A 20,830-nucleotide genomic window follows, 5' to 3' on the forward strand; every position below is an offset into this window, starting at 1 on the left:
ATTCAAATAATTTACCCAGATGGCAACAATCTTTGAAATTCCCAAAAGTTTCTACATGTTTAAGAGCAGGAGTTGGACAGTGAAGGGAGTGATGGAATTGAGAGGAGTAATAATGCAAGAAGATGAGTGAAATAATGAGCTGTGACAGGGAGCAGAATGACAAGAGTGTAATTATGGAAGCTAAAGTAAGAAATAGTGTGAGGGAGGGAGGCACCAAGGCATAACATCCTGGGAAGGAGCAGGGAAAGTGAGAGGAAGAGATGGAACAAGCAATGGAAATGGCATGAGTGAGAAAAATGATTATTTCATCTGTAAGGCTCTTGACCCAAAATGTCAACTGTCCATTTTACTCCATAAATGCTGCCTGACCTGTTGAGTTCCTCCAGCACTTTGCATTACTCCAGATTCCAATGCATGCAGTCTTGTGTATATCTAGACTATAAGCAAGAGTAGTTGGAGACAAGCAATATCTGTACTACAACTGTGCTAAACAATGATTGTCTCCAACAAGAGAGAACCAAATAACCTATACTTTAAGTGGTATCACTATTAACAAATACCTCACCAGCAATAGCCTGGAGCAGTCACCATTGCCCAAAAAGTCATTGCATATATAAAGGTGAGGACTCTGAAATGCTCAAGAGAGTCAAGGGGCAGAAGTGAGTTCAGTATTTATTACTAAAGAATCTGAAAGGTCTGAAGGTAGGTAAGTCACATGGCCCAGATTGCCTGCATGCCAGTGTTCTGAAAGAGGTAGTGAAAGATTATGGAGGCATTAGTAGGATCTTTCAAGAATCTTTTGATTCTGGAGAACTGGAAAATCATAAATGTCATTTCACTCATTAAGAAGGAGTGGAGGTAAAAGACAGGAAATTATTGGCTAGTTAGTCTGACTTCAGTGGTTGGTAAGATGATAGAGTCCATTATTAAGAATAATGTCTTGGTGTACTTGGAGACACATGATAAATCAGGCCAAAGTCAGCATGCTTTCCTTAAGGAGAAATCATGCCTGACAAATCTGTTGGAATTCCTTGAGGAAGTAACAGGCAGGATAGAAAAAAAGTGGATGTAGTTTACTTAAATTTTCAGAAGGGCTTTGACTAGGTGCTACATGTGAGGCTGCTAAACAAAGTAAGATATTAATATGGACAGAAGGTTAGCTAACTGGCAAGTGTGGGAATAAAGGCATATTTTCTGGCTGCCTGCCAGTGACAGATTGATGTTCCACAGGGGTAGGTGTTGGGTTTGCAACTTTTCACATATAGTAATGAACTAGATATCAAAATTGATGGCCTTGTGGTCAAGTCTGCAAATGATGCAAAGATAGCTGGAGGCTCAGATAGTGTGGATGAAGCAGGGTGTCTGAAAAGGATGTGGGCAAATTTGAGAATGGGCAAAGATGTGGCAGATGAAATATAGCAGATTGAAGTGTATGGCCATGCATTTCAGTAGAAGGAACAGAGGCATAAACTATTTTCTAAATGGGGAGCAAATTCAGAAAGTGGAGGTGCAGAGGGACCTTGAGAGAACTAGAAATTAAAAGCAAGGATGTAATACTTGGGTTTTATAAGGCATTGGTCAGACAGCACTTGAAGTAATGACAATTTTGAACCCTTTATCGAAGAGAGAATACAGGGTCTGAATACTTACCTGAAGGTGTTATATTTTAATGCACATACTATACAGAATAGGGTAGATAATCTTGTAGTGCAGTCAGAGATTGCTAGGTATGATGATGAGGACGTCCCTGAGTTGTGGCTGAAAGAAGATCATCGTTGGAGGCATCTAAGGATACACATTGTATTGAAAGGTCAGGCAGGTAGACAGAATGGGTATTCTGTTGATTTCATTTTTTTTACCATATCCTCAGAGGTGACCTGGGATTGGACAATGTAGAATCCTTGTGGGAAAGGTTAAGAAACTGCAAGGAGAGGGGGAGCCCTGAATGGTAGTGAAATACAGGTTTCCCAACAGGATGTGGGCTACAAAATTTACAACTGGAGATAGAGAACACATGACGAAAGAGAAATGTTACAACAGTCATGGAGGATTTCAATATGCAGGTTGTTTGGAAATGTCAAGTTGGTGCTGTACCCAAGAGAATGGATCTGTACAAGATGACTTTTTGGAGCAACTTGTAGCCCACTAGGGGAAAGGCTATTTTAGATGGGGTGTTGTGTGATGAACCAAATTCAATTAGGGAGCTTAAAGTAAAGAAACCCTTAGGAGGCAGTGGTCATAATATGATAGATTCCGCCCTGTAATGTGAAAGGGAGAAGCTAAAGTCAGATGTATCAGTATTACAGTGGAGTTAAAGGGAATTATAGAGGAATGAGAGAGGAGCTGGCCAAAGCTGATTGAAAGAGAACATGAGCAGGGATAACAGCAGAACTGCAAAGGCTGGAGATTCTGGGAGAAATTTGGAAGGCCCATTATAGATACATTCCAAAGAAGTATTCTAAAGACAGGATGACACAATTATGGAACAAGGGAAGTCAAACAAACAAAAGCAAAAGAAGGCATATAATAGAGCAAAAATGAGTGGGAAGATAGAGGACTGGAAAGCTTTTTAAAAATCAACAGAAAGCAACTAAAAAGCTGTTAGTAGAGAACAACGAAATATGAAGCCAATAATGTCAAAGAGGATACCAAAAGTTTTTTTCATATATATATATATAGAGAGAGTAAAAAAAGAGGCAAGAGTAGATATCAGACCACTGGAGAGTAATAATGGGGGACAAAGATCTGGCAGATGATTAAATAAGTATTTTACATCTGTCTTCACCGTGGAAGACACGAGCAGTATGCTGGAGGTTTGTGTGTCAGGGACCAGAACTGAGTGCACTTGCTATTACTAGGGAGAAGGGTCATTGGAAGCTAATAGATCTGAATGTGGATAAGTCACCCAGACCAGATGGACTACACCCCAGGGTTCTGAAAGGTAGCTGGGGAGATTGCAGAGCCATTGGTAATGATTTCTCAAGCATTACTATTATCTGGAATGGTTCAAGAGGACTGGAAAATTGTGTATCATTCCATTCTTTAAGAACGGAGAGAGGCAGAGCAAATATGAAATTATGGGTAATTAGCCTGACCTCAGAGTTTGGGAAGCTGGAGTTGGATCCGTGAATTGAAGGATTAATGTATGAGGAGTGTTCTCAGAATGCGAGGATGTTCCTTTAGATTGGAGGTGAAGAGCCAGAGGATAGTGAATCTGTGGAATTCATTGCCAGAGATGGCTGTGGAGGCCAAGTCATTGGATATACAGTATTTCAAGCAGAGGTTGATTGGTTCCTGACGTCAACGCTTACGGGGAGAAGGCAGGAGGATGGAATTGAGAAAGAAAATAAATCAGCCACGGCCTAATGGCGGACCAAACTCGACGGGTCGATTGGCCTAATTCTACTCCTATGTCTTACGTCACCTCAGGCAAAAGCAGCAAAGGGAGGAGAAGATGGCGTGTAAAATACACGTGGCATGAATGCGAGAGGCCGGCAGTGCGGAAATGCAGTGATGAGGGCACAATTCGGTGGACGAGCTGATAAGGGCGAGCTACACTCATCACTGTCAATCTCTCTCCAGGTTAGAAATTCAACTGCAACAACCACATCTAAATACAGTGGCTATTTCAGAGGCCGGGACGTCTGCCACACAAGGCTGACCGAGGAGATCAAAGATGTGGACCCAAACTGTGAGGTGGCGGACACGTCCGAAAGACTCTGTCTACTTTGTAATGCCCGAGAGACGGAACTAAGTGGGGCTGCGTTGTGCACGAGCGTGGGGTCGCGGGAGTGCGCACACTTTACCGGGGAACAGGAAGCCGGGAGTGACGCGGGCGGTGGAAGATGAGTGAATGGGGTGCAGCCAGTGAGAGCAGCAAGATGTAGGGAGCAGAAAACGAAACGGGGCGAGAAGAATGTGGGGGTGGTTGAGTTTGAAAGTGGAATGCTGTGCTGGGTCTGCCACTGTAGCCCTAAAGGTTTTCTTTTCGTTCTGACCGCCGCAAAAGGCAGGATGTCCCGGTGGCTACCTATTTCAGTTCAAATTCCCATTTCCATTGTGACATGTGTGACCTGCTGCCGGATGAGACCACTCTCAGGTTGGAGGAACAACACGGAGCGCCGGCACAGGAAAGCGGCATCTGTCATCAAGGCATGCTCTCCTCGTCCCGACGCCATCAGGAATCAGGTATAGGTGTCTCAGAACCTACACCACCAGGTCCAGGAACAGCTTTTACCCCTCAACTACCAGGCTCATAAACCAAAGAAAATACTTTCACACACCTCAACACTGAACTGTTCCCACAACCTAAGGCCTCACTTCCAAGAACTCTTCATCTCACGTTCTCTATATTTATTGCTTATTTATTAATTTGTTGTATTTTTTTTCTTTTTGTATTTGGACACTGCTTGTTCACCCATCGTTTTAGTTACAGCCTTTCACTGACTCTTGTGTTTCTTGTATTTACTGTATATGCTCTCAAAAAAATGCACCTCAGGGGCCGTAGATGTACTCTGATAATACATTTACTTTGAACGTTGAACCTCAGTCCATCTAGGTAACCTCCAAACTGAGTGTATGGACTTTTATTTCTCAACTGAGTAATTACACCTTCTTCCCTCCTTTCTTCATTCACTTCCATCCCTACTTCCCCTTTCTATTATGGCTCCTTATCCTCTCCAGATTCCTTTTTCTGCAGCTCTTTATCTCTTCCACCTATCTTACACCCCCCCCCCCCATCACATTTTTGCTTGTATCCCTTCTCCTTCCACCTCCTTATTCTCTGGCTTCTTCCCCATTTCTTTGCAGACTGATTGGGCTGAGACCCTGCAAAACATCCCACTGTCCTTACCATAGATGTTGCCTGACTCGCTGAGTTCCTGCAGCGGTTTGCCGGCGTTGCTCTTGATTTCACGGTATTCACATTTGTTTTGCAACCATTTTAACAGCTGCAATGGCAATCACAGCTCCAATTTATTCCTTGTAAGACAATGTTTAGAAGACACAGATAAAATTATTTTTAAGCTAAAGCATGCTTCTAAAATGCATGAGGGAAAGTGAAAGGGTTTTAAGTTTTTACCCAATACTTTATGATCTAGCAGATGAATAATGATTGCAAATCATGAAGGAATTATGATGCGAGGAAAGACAACAACACAATCAACCAAATGCTGGCACATAAGTAAAAAAAAACGGGGGCTCCCATGTGAGGGGGCATCACGAGGGTTTGTTTTGGACATTTGAACAAATATTTGCAATAAAAATGTCACTGTACTTCCTGAAGCAAGAACGTGGGATGTCGACAACAAAAACAAACTGGTTATATACAGAATGTGATCTGTGGGGTCACCTGCATTCATTCTCAGCAACGGAGAAGCTAAAAGCTCTAAAGATGTTCATGCGAAAAGAGCTACACACTGACACTGGTCAAAAATAACTTTCAAAACAAGCAACAGAGAAGTTGAAAGGGTGGTGTTATACCTCAGCTTTATAGTTCTCAGAACTAGCCAATGGACAAAATGTTAGCTTAGGGGTTAAGTTATTAAGATCCCATATTTAAGGTGAGAAGGTAGAAATTTAAAAGGGAGCCAGGGGACATTCCCCCCCTCCCCAACCAATAGAGGATGGTGGGGATATGGATCCAACTACCAGAGAAAGTGGTTGAAGTAGATACAGTAATATTTAAAAGACATTTGGATGGTTAACATAGATAGAGGAATGGTTTAGAGGAAATGAACCATATATTTTACAGCAGCTCAGGTAGATGACTTGGCCAGCATGGATGAGTGAAGCCAAAGTGCCTGTTTCCCTGCTGCATAACTGTTACCAAAAGCAAAAGGCTAGTCAGGCAGAGATGAAAATTTAAGTCACAACCAGATGGGAAATTTAAATAAAAGCATTCAAATAAATTGGGAATTCATTTTATTCCAGAATAGAAACAAGTATTAGTAATCATGATCATTAAAACTTCTGGATTATTCTAAAAACTCTACCTGGTTCATTAACAATCTTCAGGAAAATATGTGCCATCATTACTCAGCCCAGGTATTCTTTACTGCACTTTCAAATGGCCCAATAAACTCCAAATTCATGCAAATAGGGATTGATAATTAAGGCTGGTTTAATGAGACACATGTTGGCGCGTGGCCAAGTGGTGAGGGGATTCATCTAGTCATCTGAAGGTCACTAATTCAAGCCTTGGTTGAGGCAGTGTGTTGTGTCTTTGAGCAAGGCACTTAACTAACACATTGCTCTGCGACAACACCGGTGCCAAACTGTATGGGTCCCAGTGCCCTTCCCTTGGACAACATCGGTGGCGTGGAGAGGGGAGACTTGCAGCATGGGCAACTGCTGGTCTTCCATACAACCTTGCCCAGGCCTGCGCCCTGGGAGCCTTCCAAGGTGCAAAACCATGGTCTCACGAGACTAACGGATGCCTATGAGTGAGACACATCCACAACCTTTGAACGAAAGAGAACAAACCAGCTATAATTGTGCTGTTGCTTTAGTTTTTGTGGATTGTAATTGCAAAATAAAACATCTTTGGAAATAATTTTACCATTTTCTGTTATCTTTGGAAATAAATTTACCATTTAAATGATGTCCTAATGAAGTATATTTAGCTTGGGACAGCAAGTTATTTTTGCAAGCAAAGCAAACTAGAGAAGGCTATCAATATCTTAACTGAGTGAAATAACAGCATTTTACAACTTCATTTTCAATAAATACCTCATTTCATGCAAGAGAAAACAAAACAATTTTGGTGTTCCATTTCATATATCAGAGATTGAATTCAGGGAAAATGCCAATTAGGCTGCACACTAAAACCATTTAACGTGTGCACTAAGGTACCACTTCTATTTCTACAACTCTATGGTTGAAGTAACCCAATCAACTGCAAAATTAAAAATAGTCTTTGTATCTTAAAACTTTTTTGTCAAGCTATTAACATGCACCATTTCTCTAGATTATCTAATAGAGGTTTAAACTATGCCCACGTTACCTGCAAGGACAGCCTGAAACTAAGACTTTGGGCAGTATATGACAATTAACCTCAAGGCCTTCAAACACTCCTTGGTAGCATTAATCAGTAAACCACAGGAGTGCACCACCTCACAAACTACACACTCACACACCATCAGATACCTCCTAGCCCATCTGTGGAAGAGTCTGCAATTCCCACATCAGCATCATCAATCATATTGGAACCTGCAGTCTTTATCTTTAACCCAAAGGACTGCTAAGAAGATTAATCAGATAAGACTGGTTTGTTTGTTCATCTTACTAAACAGCATGCACCGTGTAACTGCTTAAGAGAGTTCCAGTTTAAGCAGCATCAGAATGAAAACTTGAACACTTCAAGACATGGGAGGTTACAGACTACCTGTGATAATTTGAGAGTTGTGGGGTCTGGGAGAGATTAGGAAAGCAGTGCATTGCCAATTCTAATTGTCATTCATTTAATAACCTGGAAGAATGATTGACAGCATGAGGTGGTGAAAATTATTCCCACAGCCTCCTGAATAAGGTTTTACTTAAGATTTCTCCCACTTTTCTAAGACTGCATTTTAGATTGCATAGTGTCCTGGCTTTGGCTTCACAACAATGTAGATTCGTGCAGTGCAAGCTGGATTTATAAAGATATTTTCATCCTGTTTCATTTTCAGTTAGGGACCCAGCTATATAATTTATACCAGAAACTTAATGACTTTTCTTCCAACCTTGTAGTTATAAACCTCAAAATCCTCTAGAAATTCTTCAATTCTCTTACAGCAGGGACACTTAATGGTCTAAACAGATAGATAGGGTAGTTAAGAAAGCTTATGGGGTGTTAGCTTTCATAAGTCGAGGGATAGAGTTTAAGAGTCGCGATGTAATGATGCAGCTCTATAAAACTTGGAGTACAATTCTGGTCGCCTCACTATAGGAAAGATGTGGAAGCATTGGAAAGGGTACAGAGGAGATTTACCAGGATGCTGCCTGGTTTAGAGAGTATGCATTATGATCAGAGATTAAGGGAGCTAGGGCTTTACTCTTTGGAGAGAAGGAGGATGAGAGGAGACATGATAGAGGTGTACAAGATGATAAGAGGAATAGATAGAGTGGATAGCCAGCGCCTCTTCCCCAGGGCACTACTGCTCAATACAAGAGGACATGGCTTTAAGGTAAGGGGTGGGAAATTCAAGGGGGATATTAGAGGAAGGTTTTTTATTCAGAGAGTGGAATGCACTGCCTGAGTCAGTGGTGGAAGCAGATACACTAGTGAAGTTTAAGAGACTAGTAGACAGGTATATGGAGGAATTTAAGGTGTGGGGAGGGGTTATATGGGAGGCAGGGTTTGAGGGTTGGCACAATATTGTGGGCAGAAGGGCCTGTAATGTGCTGTACTATTCTATGCTCTATGTAAACTATCCTACTTGAATAAGAAGATTAGATATTTCCATTTCTGGTCTTGACATTCAAACAGTCCTTTTGCAATAAAAGTTAGAGGTCTGTCTAGTTTCCGATCTCCTTTATTGGACCATCAGCTGTTGTCCTAATACTTCCCTCAAATTCTGGATAAGCTCTGGGTGGTGGACACAAGTACTCTCACATCTTAACACTGGAACAAACACGTGAATTACCAGAGCATGGGAGATGACAGACCAAGTGCTGGTCACTGGGATTAGTACAGAGTTGTACTTGATAGTCAGAATGGATATGAGCAGCCAATTTCTGTGCCTCCGACAATATGACTAATTGCAGGGGATGCTTTTTCCTAGAAATCTGTTTTATGCCATTATTTTATATTTACAAAATAACATGAAATTTCCAGTTATCAATTCAATTTTTGCTTGAAAAACAATTTAAAGTAAATACTTTCAATTGTTTAGTTTCCAGAATCGTTGAATATCTCAAAAGGATTTCATCGCCCAATACAGAAACTGAGTGATCTCCAACTAGCTCAGGCAAAAACACAGTCTTTAGAATGAGTGGATAATTTATTTCCAGAGTTGAAGCGAAATATATTGATCAAGCCAGCAAGAGAAACCTAACCCATCTGTAAATAATATTGTCATGGATAGTGTAGGGACAGAGTGGGAGGGAATTAAATTTTATTAAGAAATAGGTTTAATTATTACCTCAATTTCCATTAAGATAAAAATGAGCACAATTTTGGGACTAAATTTAAGATCAACAATCTTTAAAATGGAAGTTTATGTTTATATTTAGAACGTGTACCTTGATATTTGGCTTTGTAGTGGCAGTTACTTTGTATAACTCCAATTAAAAGAACCAAAAATTCTTAACCTGCCTTATCTTTTCCATATTTGAGGCAATAGCTATCTTTATCAGGAGCTGAGCGTTAAGAAAAGCTTCATGACTGACAAAACTACCTTAATTCTTATTCAACGTCAGCTATGCAGTTTGTTCTGTATTTTCGAAAGGTATTCCCATTTAGGATAAGTCAAAGTCAGTGAAGAAAATGGCCAGTGAAACACAGTATGTTAAAACGTCTATTAGAAAACAATTACTACATTACTCAGATATCCTACACCAATTATTTGTGTGAATTCCTTCATTCACTATACAATCCTTAATCATCTTTCATAGAAACCATTTTACATTTTTGTTATTTGTTTCACAACAGCAAACATCCTCTATAATGGAGAAACAAAAGACTACAGAACCAAAAAACAAATTGCTGGAGGAACTCAGTGGGTTGGACATTGAGTCATTCTAGATTTGAAGTAGTAGAGGAGGGACAGCCAGTATAAGGAGGTGAGTGCAAAATTCAGGTAAGAAGGGCTGAGGAAATAGCAATAGGGGCTGGGAGGTGACAAAGGGATGCAGAAAATGGAACATAATATGTTGGAACTAGGAACCAAATAAGGGAAGTGAGGGGGAAGATGGGAAATATTCTAATTTCACCAGAATGCTAAAGTATATAGTGGAAAAGTTGCATTAAAAGTGATAACTTAGTTACCAGATTTTGTAAAACATATAACCATCTACAGTTCTCAGGCCTAAGTTTTTAAATAAAGTTGTTTTAATAAGCTTAATTAAACAACAAACTTTGGTGGTAAGAACAGGAAGGCAGATTATTCTCTAAATGGAGTCAAGTTAGGAAAAGGGAAGTACAATGAGATCTAGGTGTCCTTGTACATCAGTCACTGAAAGCAAGCATGCAGGTACAGCAAGCAGTGAAGAAAGCTAATGGCATGCTGGCCTTCATAACAAAGGGAATTGAGTATAAGAGCAAAGAGGTCCTTCTGCAGCTGTACAGGGCCCTGGTGAGACCACACCTGGAGTACTGTGTGCAGTTTTGGTCTCCAAATTTGAGGAAGGACATTCTTGCTATTGAAGGAGTGCAGCGTAGGTTCACAAGGTTAATTCCCGCGATGGCGGGACTGTCATATGTCGAAAGATTGGAGCGACTGGGCTTGTATACTCTGTAATTTAGAAGGCTGAGAGGGGACCTTATTGAAACATATAAGATTATTAAGGGATTGGACACGCTGGAGGCAGGAAGCATGTTCCCGCTGATGGGTGAGTCCAGAACCAGGGGCCACAGTTTAAGAATAAGGAGTAGGCCATTTAGAACAGAGTTGAGGAAAAACTTTTTCACCCAGAGAGTGGTGGATATGTGGAATGCTCTGCCCCAGAAGGCTGTGGAGGCCAAGTCTCTGGATGCTTTCAAGAAAGAGATGGATAGAGCTGTTAAAGATAGGGGAATCAAAGGTTATGGGGATAAGGCAGGAACTGGATACTGATGGTGGATGATCAGCCATGATCACAGTGAATGGCGGTGCTGGCTCCAAGGGCTGAATGGCCTACTCCTGCACCTATTGTCATAACAAGATGTACAGCAGTGAATTCCACCCAAGTCTGGCTGTGAAAAGAGGAGGGTTGGGTATAGTGCTAGCAACCCTATCCCAGAATAACACGGTGGTACAGAAACATCAAAAGAAGCCACAGAGACCTCATTCCTGGGAGGAGGAGGATCTCCATCCAAGACAAAGCTCTCTGGCAAGCTGCAGTCAGCCACCTGCGTATATCCCAGTAGGGGTGATGGGCTTGAGAAGAAAATGTACATCAATTATTTGTATTTATCTGGTGATTTTAATGTAAGAGAAAATCCATTTTACTTCACAGCAACATTTACAAACAAAATATAACAAAGCTGCATAAGGAGATAGAGTCAGATTGCCAAAAGTTTGGTTAAGGGGTAAAAATGCATCTTAGAGGAGATAACAGAAATAGAAATAAAGGTGTATGGCATAAAGGAGGAAATCCAGTTTAAAACTGGTGGCATGGCAGACAATGCTGAACCAATTTCAAAATACAAGTCGTCAGAATTGGAGTGCAAATATATTTTAGTGTTGTAGAGGTTTAACCGATTTCTGACATAATGTCAGATTTTAGAATCAACTGGAACAAAAAAAGGCTGGGAAGCCTCAGCATGTCACACAGATTTTATGGAAATAGAGTTAGAGTTAACGTTTCAGGGTGAAGGTACTTTGCCTAGCTGATGAACAGCACATATTAACCCCATTTCTCTTTCCTGCTGAATATTTCCAGTTACATTTTTTTTGTGTTTACTTTTGGTGTTGAGTTGGAAGCCAACAAAGGTCAGTACCTTCAGGAACGGATAAGCGAATGGACTTAGACTCCACTGGCCCATTGCGTCTATCCCAACTCTCAAAACACTGCCATTCCCCCCACTTACACCCACTTACTTCCCTGTAAGCCATTTCTCTCTATCAGTATCACACTTATTCTCATTGACTTAAAATTTGAAATTTGTTGTTTTTAGCAACACTGAAAAGACAGAATTACTTTAAATTACAAAAACTAGTGGGAACAGAAGGTAAATGAAGTATTGTTCATGGTCCATTTTGCAATCTGACGGCGGAGGGGAAGAAATTGTTCCTGAATTGGCCGAGTCCATTAAACATTTTTTTTTTACCTCTCCTTGATTCTCCCATCAGCCACTTGCTGCAATGGTAATTTACAGCAGCCAAGTAATCTCAACACCAAGATATCTCTAGAACTTGGAGACACATGGAGTGAAGTGGGAAATCTATGTGCAACATACCTCAAATAATACCAGAGGTTGAAACTGAACCTGGGTTACTGGACAGCACAACTGTATCACCTCAAGAGTTAGAAATTGGCAGCAGAATTTTGGATGAACTTGATTTGTTAGTGGTGGATAATCACAGGCGAATCTGTCAAGTAAGAACCTACTGATCATAAAACAGAATGGACCATTTCTGATGCTCATAATCACTTGGTTTTTATAAAATTATTACAATTTATCATGTACTGCATGAACTCATTGCTGAAGCTCAAAAATGTGGTATAGGTTAACCAGAATAATTCTCCAAATCATCCTAAAATCATTAAACTGCTGAGTGAATCTTCTCCTGCATGAAATTGCCAATGTTTACACTGACATTTCTATACAATATCAGAGTTTAGTTTTGATAAAAGATTATTGACCTGAAACACCTGTTTATCATCCCCGACTTTTGAGCATCTCCAGCTCTATTTTTATGAATGTCTAATGTTGCACTGAACTAGCAACTCATTGGGTCAACTTATTGAATTATCATCCAAACAACACAACAATTTCACTTCAATTACTCTGCTAAAACGCAATTAGAAAAAGTGAACCTATAATGGGGGGCTATTTGAATGGAATAGTGCTACTGCTAAGTATTCTGCTTACTTACATGAAGGTCCTTATCAACTGCACCAAATTTTACAGGAATTACAAAATGCGACTCGTTACCCCTTAAAATCACCTTTTTATTGAAAAACCTCACCAATTTACTTGACCCATATGTCCCTTCAGAGGTGTTGTAAAACACTGAGGTATTTGTTGTGCTCTCTGTGTGTTAGATTCTTCACACTTCATTTTAAACTGACAGAAATGTAACTATTGTCTTAATATAAATTAACCAACAGCAATAGAAGTCTGCAATGTTGCAGTTTTTAATACAGTACAAACAGGTTCTTTTGGCACAAGGGCTTACATGGATTCTAAAATAATAAAATCCACCTTAAGACACACCATAAGAATATTACAGTATTGCAATAAATCAATGACTCCATATTTGGAAAGACATTCACATATAAAAAAGAATCACTGACAGTTTCTGTAAAAAGGACACTGGGTTAGTCAATTCTGGCACAGCTGTTGACCGGCCACATTTTTGAGAGACAGTACAGTTACACCTAAATAGTGGTATAACAGAATAGCCTAGAGCATTGACCCACCATACTCCACATGCTTGGAACAGGACAGCTCTGTACTATATACTGTAGTAGATTTGTGCCCACTTGTCAACCAGAAACCATGTGTCCTCTACCAGTGTAGTGGACTTGAAGCTTAAGGTAGAAGTCAATCAAGTGCTTCTAATCTCTGTCCTCATATCCCATTCAAAACCATCATTATGTAGAACTGTCAAAGCATAACACCATTTAGATCAAACATTCAACATGCAACTGTAGTTACATTTGGTAGCCTTAAGTAATAGGATGCTACCAGCCCAAGACATTTTAAAATCAAAAGTAACTCATGTCATAAAATAATGTTAATTTCACCTCCCGTCAAAATGTAAGCTTATACTGTATCTGCAGAATGTTGCTTAAAATAGTACAAATGGATTACTGAAGAACTATAAAACTGCAGGTGTCTGTGGTTTTAACACCAGTGTTTAAATTACTCCTCTCAGAACACCCCAAAAAAAAAGCACAATAACAATTCAGCAAAAATAGATAATGTTTTTACGAAGTCACCAATATCAGCTGGCACTGAGTGAGATTCCTTCCTCCTGGAATTAACAAATTAGTGACTTTTCAGAATTAATATTATATAAGTTACTCTCAAAAACAAAATCCTAGTGGTGTTATATTTTAAAAGTCAACTGAAAGTATTAATTTCATTTCTAAAGCAGTGACAAAAGTATGAACTATAAAGCTGCAGTTTCATTTTCTTTTAACAAATCTTATTCAACTTGCCACAAAACTGAGTACAATCTATTTCTTGCAACATTTAGTAGCCCCTGTTTCACAAGCATGCAGTATTGGGTCAAGTCTCTATTATATTTCCTGAGCCCAGTGTAACAACAAACTTTAAAAACATGAGAAACAGATCTGACCCCACTGAGTAAATGAAAGATGACACAATTATCCAAGACTCATTAGGGGCAGGTGAATGTTCTGTTTTCTCAACCGTGAGGGTAAGTTTACACGTGACCAGTTGTATATAAAGCAATAATACTTTTGTTAACCTGGGCACAATGTTCATATCAGTATGTAGGCCAGAAACTGGCATTGTTCCCAACTGCTTTTGTTTAAAAAATGCATGGGTGATCCAGAAGTAAGATGTTTCATGAATCTGCTGCAGGGCACTTTATAACCAAAAATTCTTGGTGGTCATCTCCCCAGATCCTTACCTTTGCTGGAGGAGATTCGACTGCTATGGAGTTATTTCTTTTTACGTGAAGTTCGTGCTCAACTAGCAACTATCAGGCTCCAGTAAGTGTGAAATGTTCTTTTCTGTTCCAAACCTACAGCTTTGCTGAACTATGCCAAACCACAATTGGGACTGAGAAAATACTGATTCTCAGAAATAATATTTTACATTGTTTTACTGCAGTGTTAGGAAGTCTGTACAATAGTCCTTTAAACATTTCTTAAATAAACATTCATTTGTTAATTAAGTCATATATATCTTATCAACAGGCTCGATCAAGATCTATTCTAGACTACTATTCTAGCAGCGTTCAACATTTTGAAGGTTACATTTTTGTTTCTATTCACCAACTGGGCTTCATGGTTCCCCAACCCAATTGTTATGTAGCCATTGTCACGGTTCCTTTTTCTGTTACAGTCGATCTGCAACAGAGGCACCTCTTAAATAAACCATGTCAATGTTGTCTCAACTGGTCTGCCAATTATTGCAATGTTAGTCAATATTTCCAGTATTTTACAGGTTGTGATAGAAAGACAGGTACATGTTCTCAGACAGTTTGATAAACATTTAAAAATGTGTAGCATTCCAACCACCATATTACTTTAGATCTATAAAGATACACCATAAACCATTATAGCTTTTATAACTTATACAGTAGATAGATTTCTCATTTACAACCTGTACCCCCTCCACTTTTTTTTTTAAAGTTACCTAGTTATTGGGGTCTTCAATGAATGAAAATTCAGACCTTTACAGCACCTATGCGGAAACAAGTGTTTCATTTTAAAAAATACATGTTATTTTTCAAGGTAGAAGAAGCTTCATAAATCTTAACCAAAATGCATCGTCTATTATGCCATGGTAAATAACCAATTAACCATTATTTAGGTTTGCTTATACATCTATAAATTACTTAAATGTACAATAAAAAAAAACAATACTGAGTAAAACCCATACTTATTTAAACTTGTAGTGGCAATTGATTATTGCTATACAGTACGCATCTTAAAAATTGATGTTTGCCCAATATGTTATAGTTTGATAAATTTACTTCTGGATTAATGTATAGTTAATGTATTAGCACTACTTTGGAAAAAATCACAATGCATATGCTTTGTAAATAACAATAGATATAACAAACTTACATGTTTATTAAATTTAAAGAGACATCATCCCTTTTATCAATTTTGCACAAGTGCATTTCAGAATCAAAGTATATACCACATTCAAGCATTTCTAAGCCTTCATAAAGAACTAATTAGTGTTCTTAATAAATTGAAAAATTCTTATAAAGAATTTCTTTGGAGCCTATAAATAAATGCATCTATCAGTGCATCATTTTTCACTGTTATAGTAATGTGACAGCAAAAATGAGTTAAACTTGGTTACGATCCAAAGAGCATACGGATGTTATCACTGACAGTTTTTCCATAACTGCATAGAGAAAGGGATACTGTCTCCTTGATTCAGTAAAACCTCCATTTGTTTGCATTTAAAAGGCTTCAATTTTTAATATCATAAACCCTTCCAAGTCGTCTAGAGTACATTTTGATGCAGTCTCCTGAAATATTGGGAACTTTAAAAATTAAATGTACAAAATTCTTGACAAGATCATCAAAGAGAAATAATATGGGAAAATGTTCATTTATAATTAGACTTTGTGTACTTGCTCCTCCTTAAGTAATGGATTTAAAACACTAAATAAAGAGTGCAAAGCACATTTAATGCCATGATAGATTGCTACAGGGAGCCTACAGTATTCCAACACCTTCCACTGGAAAGAAAGGAAGATTTCAATCTGGCATTTCTATGTACTGTATCTGGATGACAATGCTGATGTAGAGGTTCTTGTTTTAGCTACCTTCTATCAACTTTGCCAAATTATCTCGTAATTCTGTTAGTTCGAATATTTTCCCGTCTAGAATTTCTAGAAGTGTTTTTAAGTTATTGCGGAAGACCCCTTGCTCATTCTGACTCTTCTCTAGACGTTGCTCAAAGTCAGCCAGCTGCTCCACTAGATCTCGATTGCGGCTTTCTACTGCCTGCAGAAAGGAAGGATAAGAGTTTAAAGCATTCAACCAATGTTTATACGCCAAAAGGTTAATACAAAATATTAATATATGCAAACAAAGATGACTGAGGTTTGTTGCAAGGTATGTAACTTCCATACGAGATACAAAGCAACACACATCTTCAAGCACATGTACTTAAGCATTTATTTTTTAACATATCCTAATTAGAGAAGGCATTGCCATTGTACACTTTCACACTCACACTTTGCATAACTAGCCGAAGATGATGGAAGTGTTATGACTCCTACAACTTCCCAACTAATCACATAAACCTATGGTTCATGTTAATCTAGAATTTAGTAGCAGAATTCTTGACTGTACTCAATAACTCCACAGCTTGGAGCAGGACAAAGCTGGTGACATTTTCTGCTCCATCAACTTCAGCCTTCTCATTCATGATTTTACTCCTCATTCAACTTTCTCATCGTATAGAAAGAAGCCATTCGTCCCGTCAAGTATAAGCTGGCCCTCAGACCATTCCCACCTATTTCCATATTTATTCCCTTGGAGCCTACTATCCCAGATTCTCCTAACACACACCCAAGCCAGAAAACAATTAATGCAATTGGGAAGAAACTGGAGCACACACAAAACAATTACAAGGAGAGTATGGGAACTCGGCAGGGACAGCACCTGGGGCCAGGAGACAGCAATGACTGTGCTGTCACTCCCCTCCCTCCCCCAAATACACCTCCTACAAGATTTCATTTTCTTCCCCTTAACTCAGTCCCTGATCTTGTCACTTCATCCAATTACAGGCATTTATTACTTTTTGTTTAATATGTCTCTGACATCTATGCTCCTCCAAAGCCCATTTTCTTCCTCACTAAAAATACACAGCCCACTCACCCAAATAAAGAGACCCAAAATGCTTTACTGGTCTCCAAAATAGCCAACCAAGCAAATGCAGCTCAAGGGTAATTACAGATGGGAAATGAAGTGCTATCCCTGCAACAAGCCTACTTTTGATCTATTATAAATACATTGTGTTTTTTCTTAGGAGAACTATTCCAAATGGAAAAACCTATTAAACTTCAACAGTAGGTAAAACAAATATATTAAACTGCATATCCGCTCCAAACTTAAAGATTCCAAAGCATTTGAGTTCTGCTGCCAGTGCTACAACAGCTAATACAGATTTTGGTGGCAGCAGCCAATGAAAATGCCAGCCAATTTTTTTTTTTGCCATTCCCTTTCAAGTATTTTTCCATTTAGTCCAGCCAAGTATCTGATGCATAACAATTTTCCTAAGACTGAATGCAATTCCCCTGCCAAACCAAACAAGCTTGATAACTTCAAGATGCACATTATGACAGATGCACATACTTCTTTTTAATTTACATTCTAAATATTTTCTGTTTTGTTTCCATTTCTGCCTGTACGTCACATTTACTTTGATTGTTCCATGCATTTTGTTGCAACTTGCATGTTAATAGCAAGTATTTCCTTCTTGGGTGGAACATTGTAAAATGTCCTCTGATTGCTACTTTAGCTTTTTTCCTGTCATTCTTATTAATTCTGTTTAGCCGTCACAGACGTCCGTATTAATGTTTAACTGGTCAAAGCATCATAAAGATCTACTTTTTTTTTGCATCTTGCTGCCTGTTTCATTAACAGCAACATTCTATTCTTATTGATTTAATTCTTCAGAACACCTTCTCAATACCACTGTTGTTTTACACAATTCTTCTGGCTTAGTAGTGTACAGTATTTTTGCCAATTTTTCTTGAATTCTGCACACTGCTCTTAATGAACATTGCCAGAGAATTTCAGATTGGCTTTAAGTCTGTTTAAAATGAATTATTTGTTCACCTTGTCAGTAAGCTAAAAATCAAGCTTCATTACTCAGTCCACAGCAGACTGTGTTGAAATCAAACGCCAATGAAAGCTAAATCCAAGCACTGTAAAGAGGATAGAGACCTGAACTACAGGTACTTCTGCAGTTACAGGTGATAAACCTCAGGCTTGGGTAATGACACCTGACAGAACAACTTCAGGGAGTATTGCAATTTCAGTCAGATTGAGAATGACCAACATTGCTCAAGGTGTCAGCAAGCCATTAGGTATCAGCAGCAAACAACAGGAATTCTGCAGATGCTGGAAATTCAAGCAACACACATCAAAGTTGCTGGTGAACGCAGCAGGCCAGGCAGCATCTGTAGGAAGAGGTGCAGTCGACGTTTCAGGCTGAGACCCTTCGTCAGGACAGCATCTGTAGGAAGAGGTGCAGTCGACGTTTCAGGCCGAGACCCTTTGTCAAGACAGCATCTGTAGGAAGAGGTGCAGTTGATGTTTCAGGCCGAGACCCTTCGTCAGGACTGTCCTGACGAAGGGTCTCAGCCTGAAACGTCGACTGCATCTCTTCCTACAGATGCTGCCTGGCCTGCTGCGTTTACCAGCAACTTTGATGTGTGTTGCAAGTATCAGCAGCAATATCTTTGGCTTTTTCGATACAAAATACCCTGTCCTTGGAATAAGCTATATGCAGGAACTGCACAATAGGCTATTCCTTAAGATATTTCGATTAGCTTCTGCTTTGGATCCAGTCTGATTCTTTCCTAGTTTTGTAATTCTTATTTCTCTAGTGTCATAGAATCCCTTTAGAATCATTAAGATGAGGAAGCATCAAAATAACCATCATAGGAAATGTTAATATATCCACTGGCCTTCTGCACGCTGAACTTCCTCTACATAACAAACCAACACCAGTACAGTTTGCTATGGTCATTGAAAAGCAGTAAGAATCTGGAAGTGCTGATGTTCAGAGACAGCCGATTGTCACAAAGGTAATAGCCCGAAAGGACTCAAGCGAGAAACTTGTTCACTTAGAGGTTGCTCCAAAACATTGTAAAAATTGAAGATTGGTTGTTGGACTCCAAAAGGAATCAAAGGATCTAGCAGGGAAATAGATCTTAATCTTTGACTGATAATTTAAAGACAATAGAATCAGATGTAATATCAGTGGCATATATAGAGAGGTAGTGTACATGGGTTCATTGCCCATTCAGAAATCTGATGGCAGAGGGGAAGCTGTTCCTGAAACGTTGAGTGTGTCTTCAGACTACTGTACCTCCTCCTTAACGATAGCAATAAGAGGGCTTGTCCTGGACAATGGGGGTCCTTAATGATGGATGCTACCTTTTTGAGGCATCACCTTTTGAAGATGTCCTCAAAGGTAGGGAGACTAGTGCCCATGATGGAGTTGACTGAGTCTGCAACTTTCTGTAGCTTTTCCTGATCTTTTGCAGTGGCCCCTCCAAATCAGACAGTGATGCAACCAGTTAGACTATTAGCTGTAGAAATTTGTGACCGTGGTAATACACCAAATCTTCTCAAACTCCTAATGAAATAAAACACCCGTTATGCCTTCTTTGTAATTGCATCAATATTTTGGGCCCCAGATAGATTTTCAGGGATGTTGACACCCAGGAAGTTGAAACTGCTCACCCTCTGCACTGCCGATCCCTTGATGAAATCTGGTGTGTGTTCCCTTGACTTCCCTTCCTAAAGTCCACAATCAATTCCTTGGTCTTACTGATGTTTGGAAATTTTGCCAGTGATAGTTATGTCATTGGCAAACTTATGGATAGTGCTTCAGCTGTGACTTGCCACACAGTCATGGGTGAATAGAGAGGGTAGAGCAGTGGGCGAAGTACACATCCTCGAGGTATGCCAGCGTTAACTGTCAGCGAGGAAGAGAAGTTATTTCCAATCCACAATGACCATGGTCACTTGATGAACAAGTCAAGGACCCAGTTGCAGAGGGAGCTATGAAGGCCCCGGGTTTTGGAGCTTGCTGACTGGTGCTGAGGATGTGATGGCGTTGAATGCTAAGCTGTAATAGATAAACAGCAGCCTGATGTGGACATTGCTATTGCCCAGGTGATCCAAGTCCAAGTGGAGAGCCAGAGAGGTTGCATCTGCAATAGACCTATTGTGGCAATAGGCAAATTTTAGTGGGTCCAGGTCCTTACTGAGGCAGGAGTCAATTCTGGCCAGGACCAACCTCTCAGAACACTTCATCACAGTAGACGTGAACATGACGAAATTTATGGAGGAGGTAGAGCACCAAAATATTTCAGTTCCTTCAGTGCATGCAGGAGAATTTGCCATATGCAGAACATCCAGAGACTGAGGGTTTCTGCCAATCTCACCTCCTCCCTCTACAAACAAGATATGCGGATGTGAATCACTTTCTGTGAAAGTAAACCAAGACAAAACCTACTGCTGTATACCATGCCCCAGCAGAGCCTTTGGCTGATTGGGGAATAGTGTTTGAAGAATAGAACAG

At 39.6% G+C, this 20,830-nt stretch overlaps 1 protein-coding gene across 6 annotated transcripts in view; it reads right to left on the reverse strand.

Moving 5' to 3' along the window:
• Positions 1-20,830, reverse strand: part of LOC134347141 (homer protein homolog 1-like) — a 102,921-nt gene that overhangs the window by 20,434 nt on the left and 61,657 nt on the right. For 3 of the 6 annotated variants that reach the window (XM_063049328.1, XM_063049327.1, XM_063049323.1), the window contains exon 9: positions 12,768-16,509. The exons of 1 other annotated variant lie outside the window; for it this stretch is intronic. In XM_063049328.1, the coding sequence (XP_062905398.1) occupies positions 16,321-16,509 (189 nt within the window). In that variant the 3' untranslated portion in view covers positions 12,768-16,320. Of the gene's footprint in view, positions 1-12,767; positions 16,510-20,830 lie in introns of those variants that run through there. 2 more of the 6 variants (XM_063049324.1, XM_063049325.1) reach the window with 2 other exon arrangements.

Source organism: Mobula hypostoma, chromosome 5 (assembly GCF_963921235.1).
Source record: "Mobula hypostoma chromosome 5, sMobHyp1.1, whole genome shotgun sequence".
Taxonomy (NCBI): domain Eukaryota; kingdom Metazoa; phylum Chordata; class Chondrichthyes; order Myliobatiformes; family Myliobatidae; genus Mobula; species Mobula hypostoma.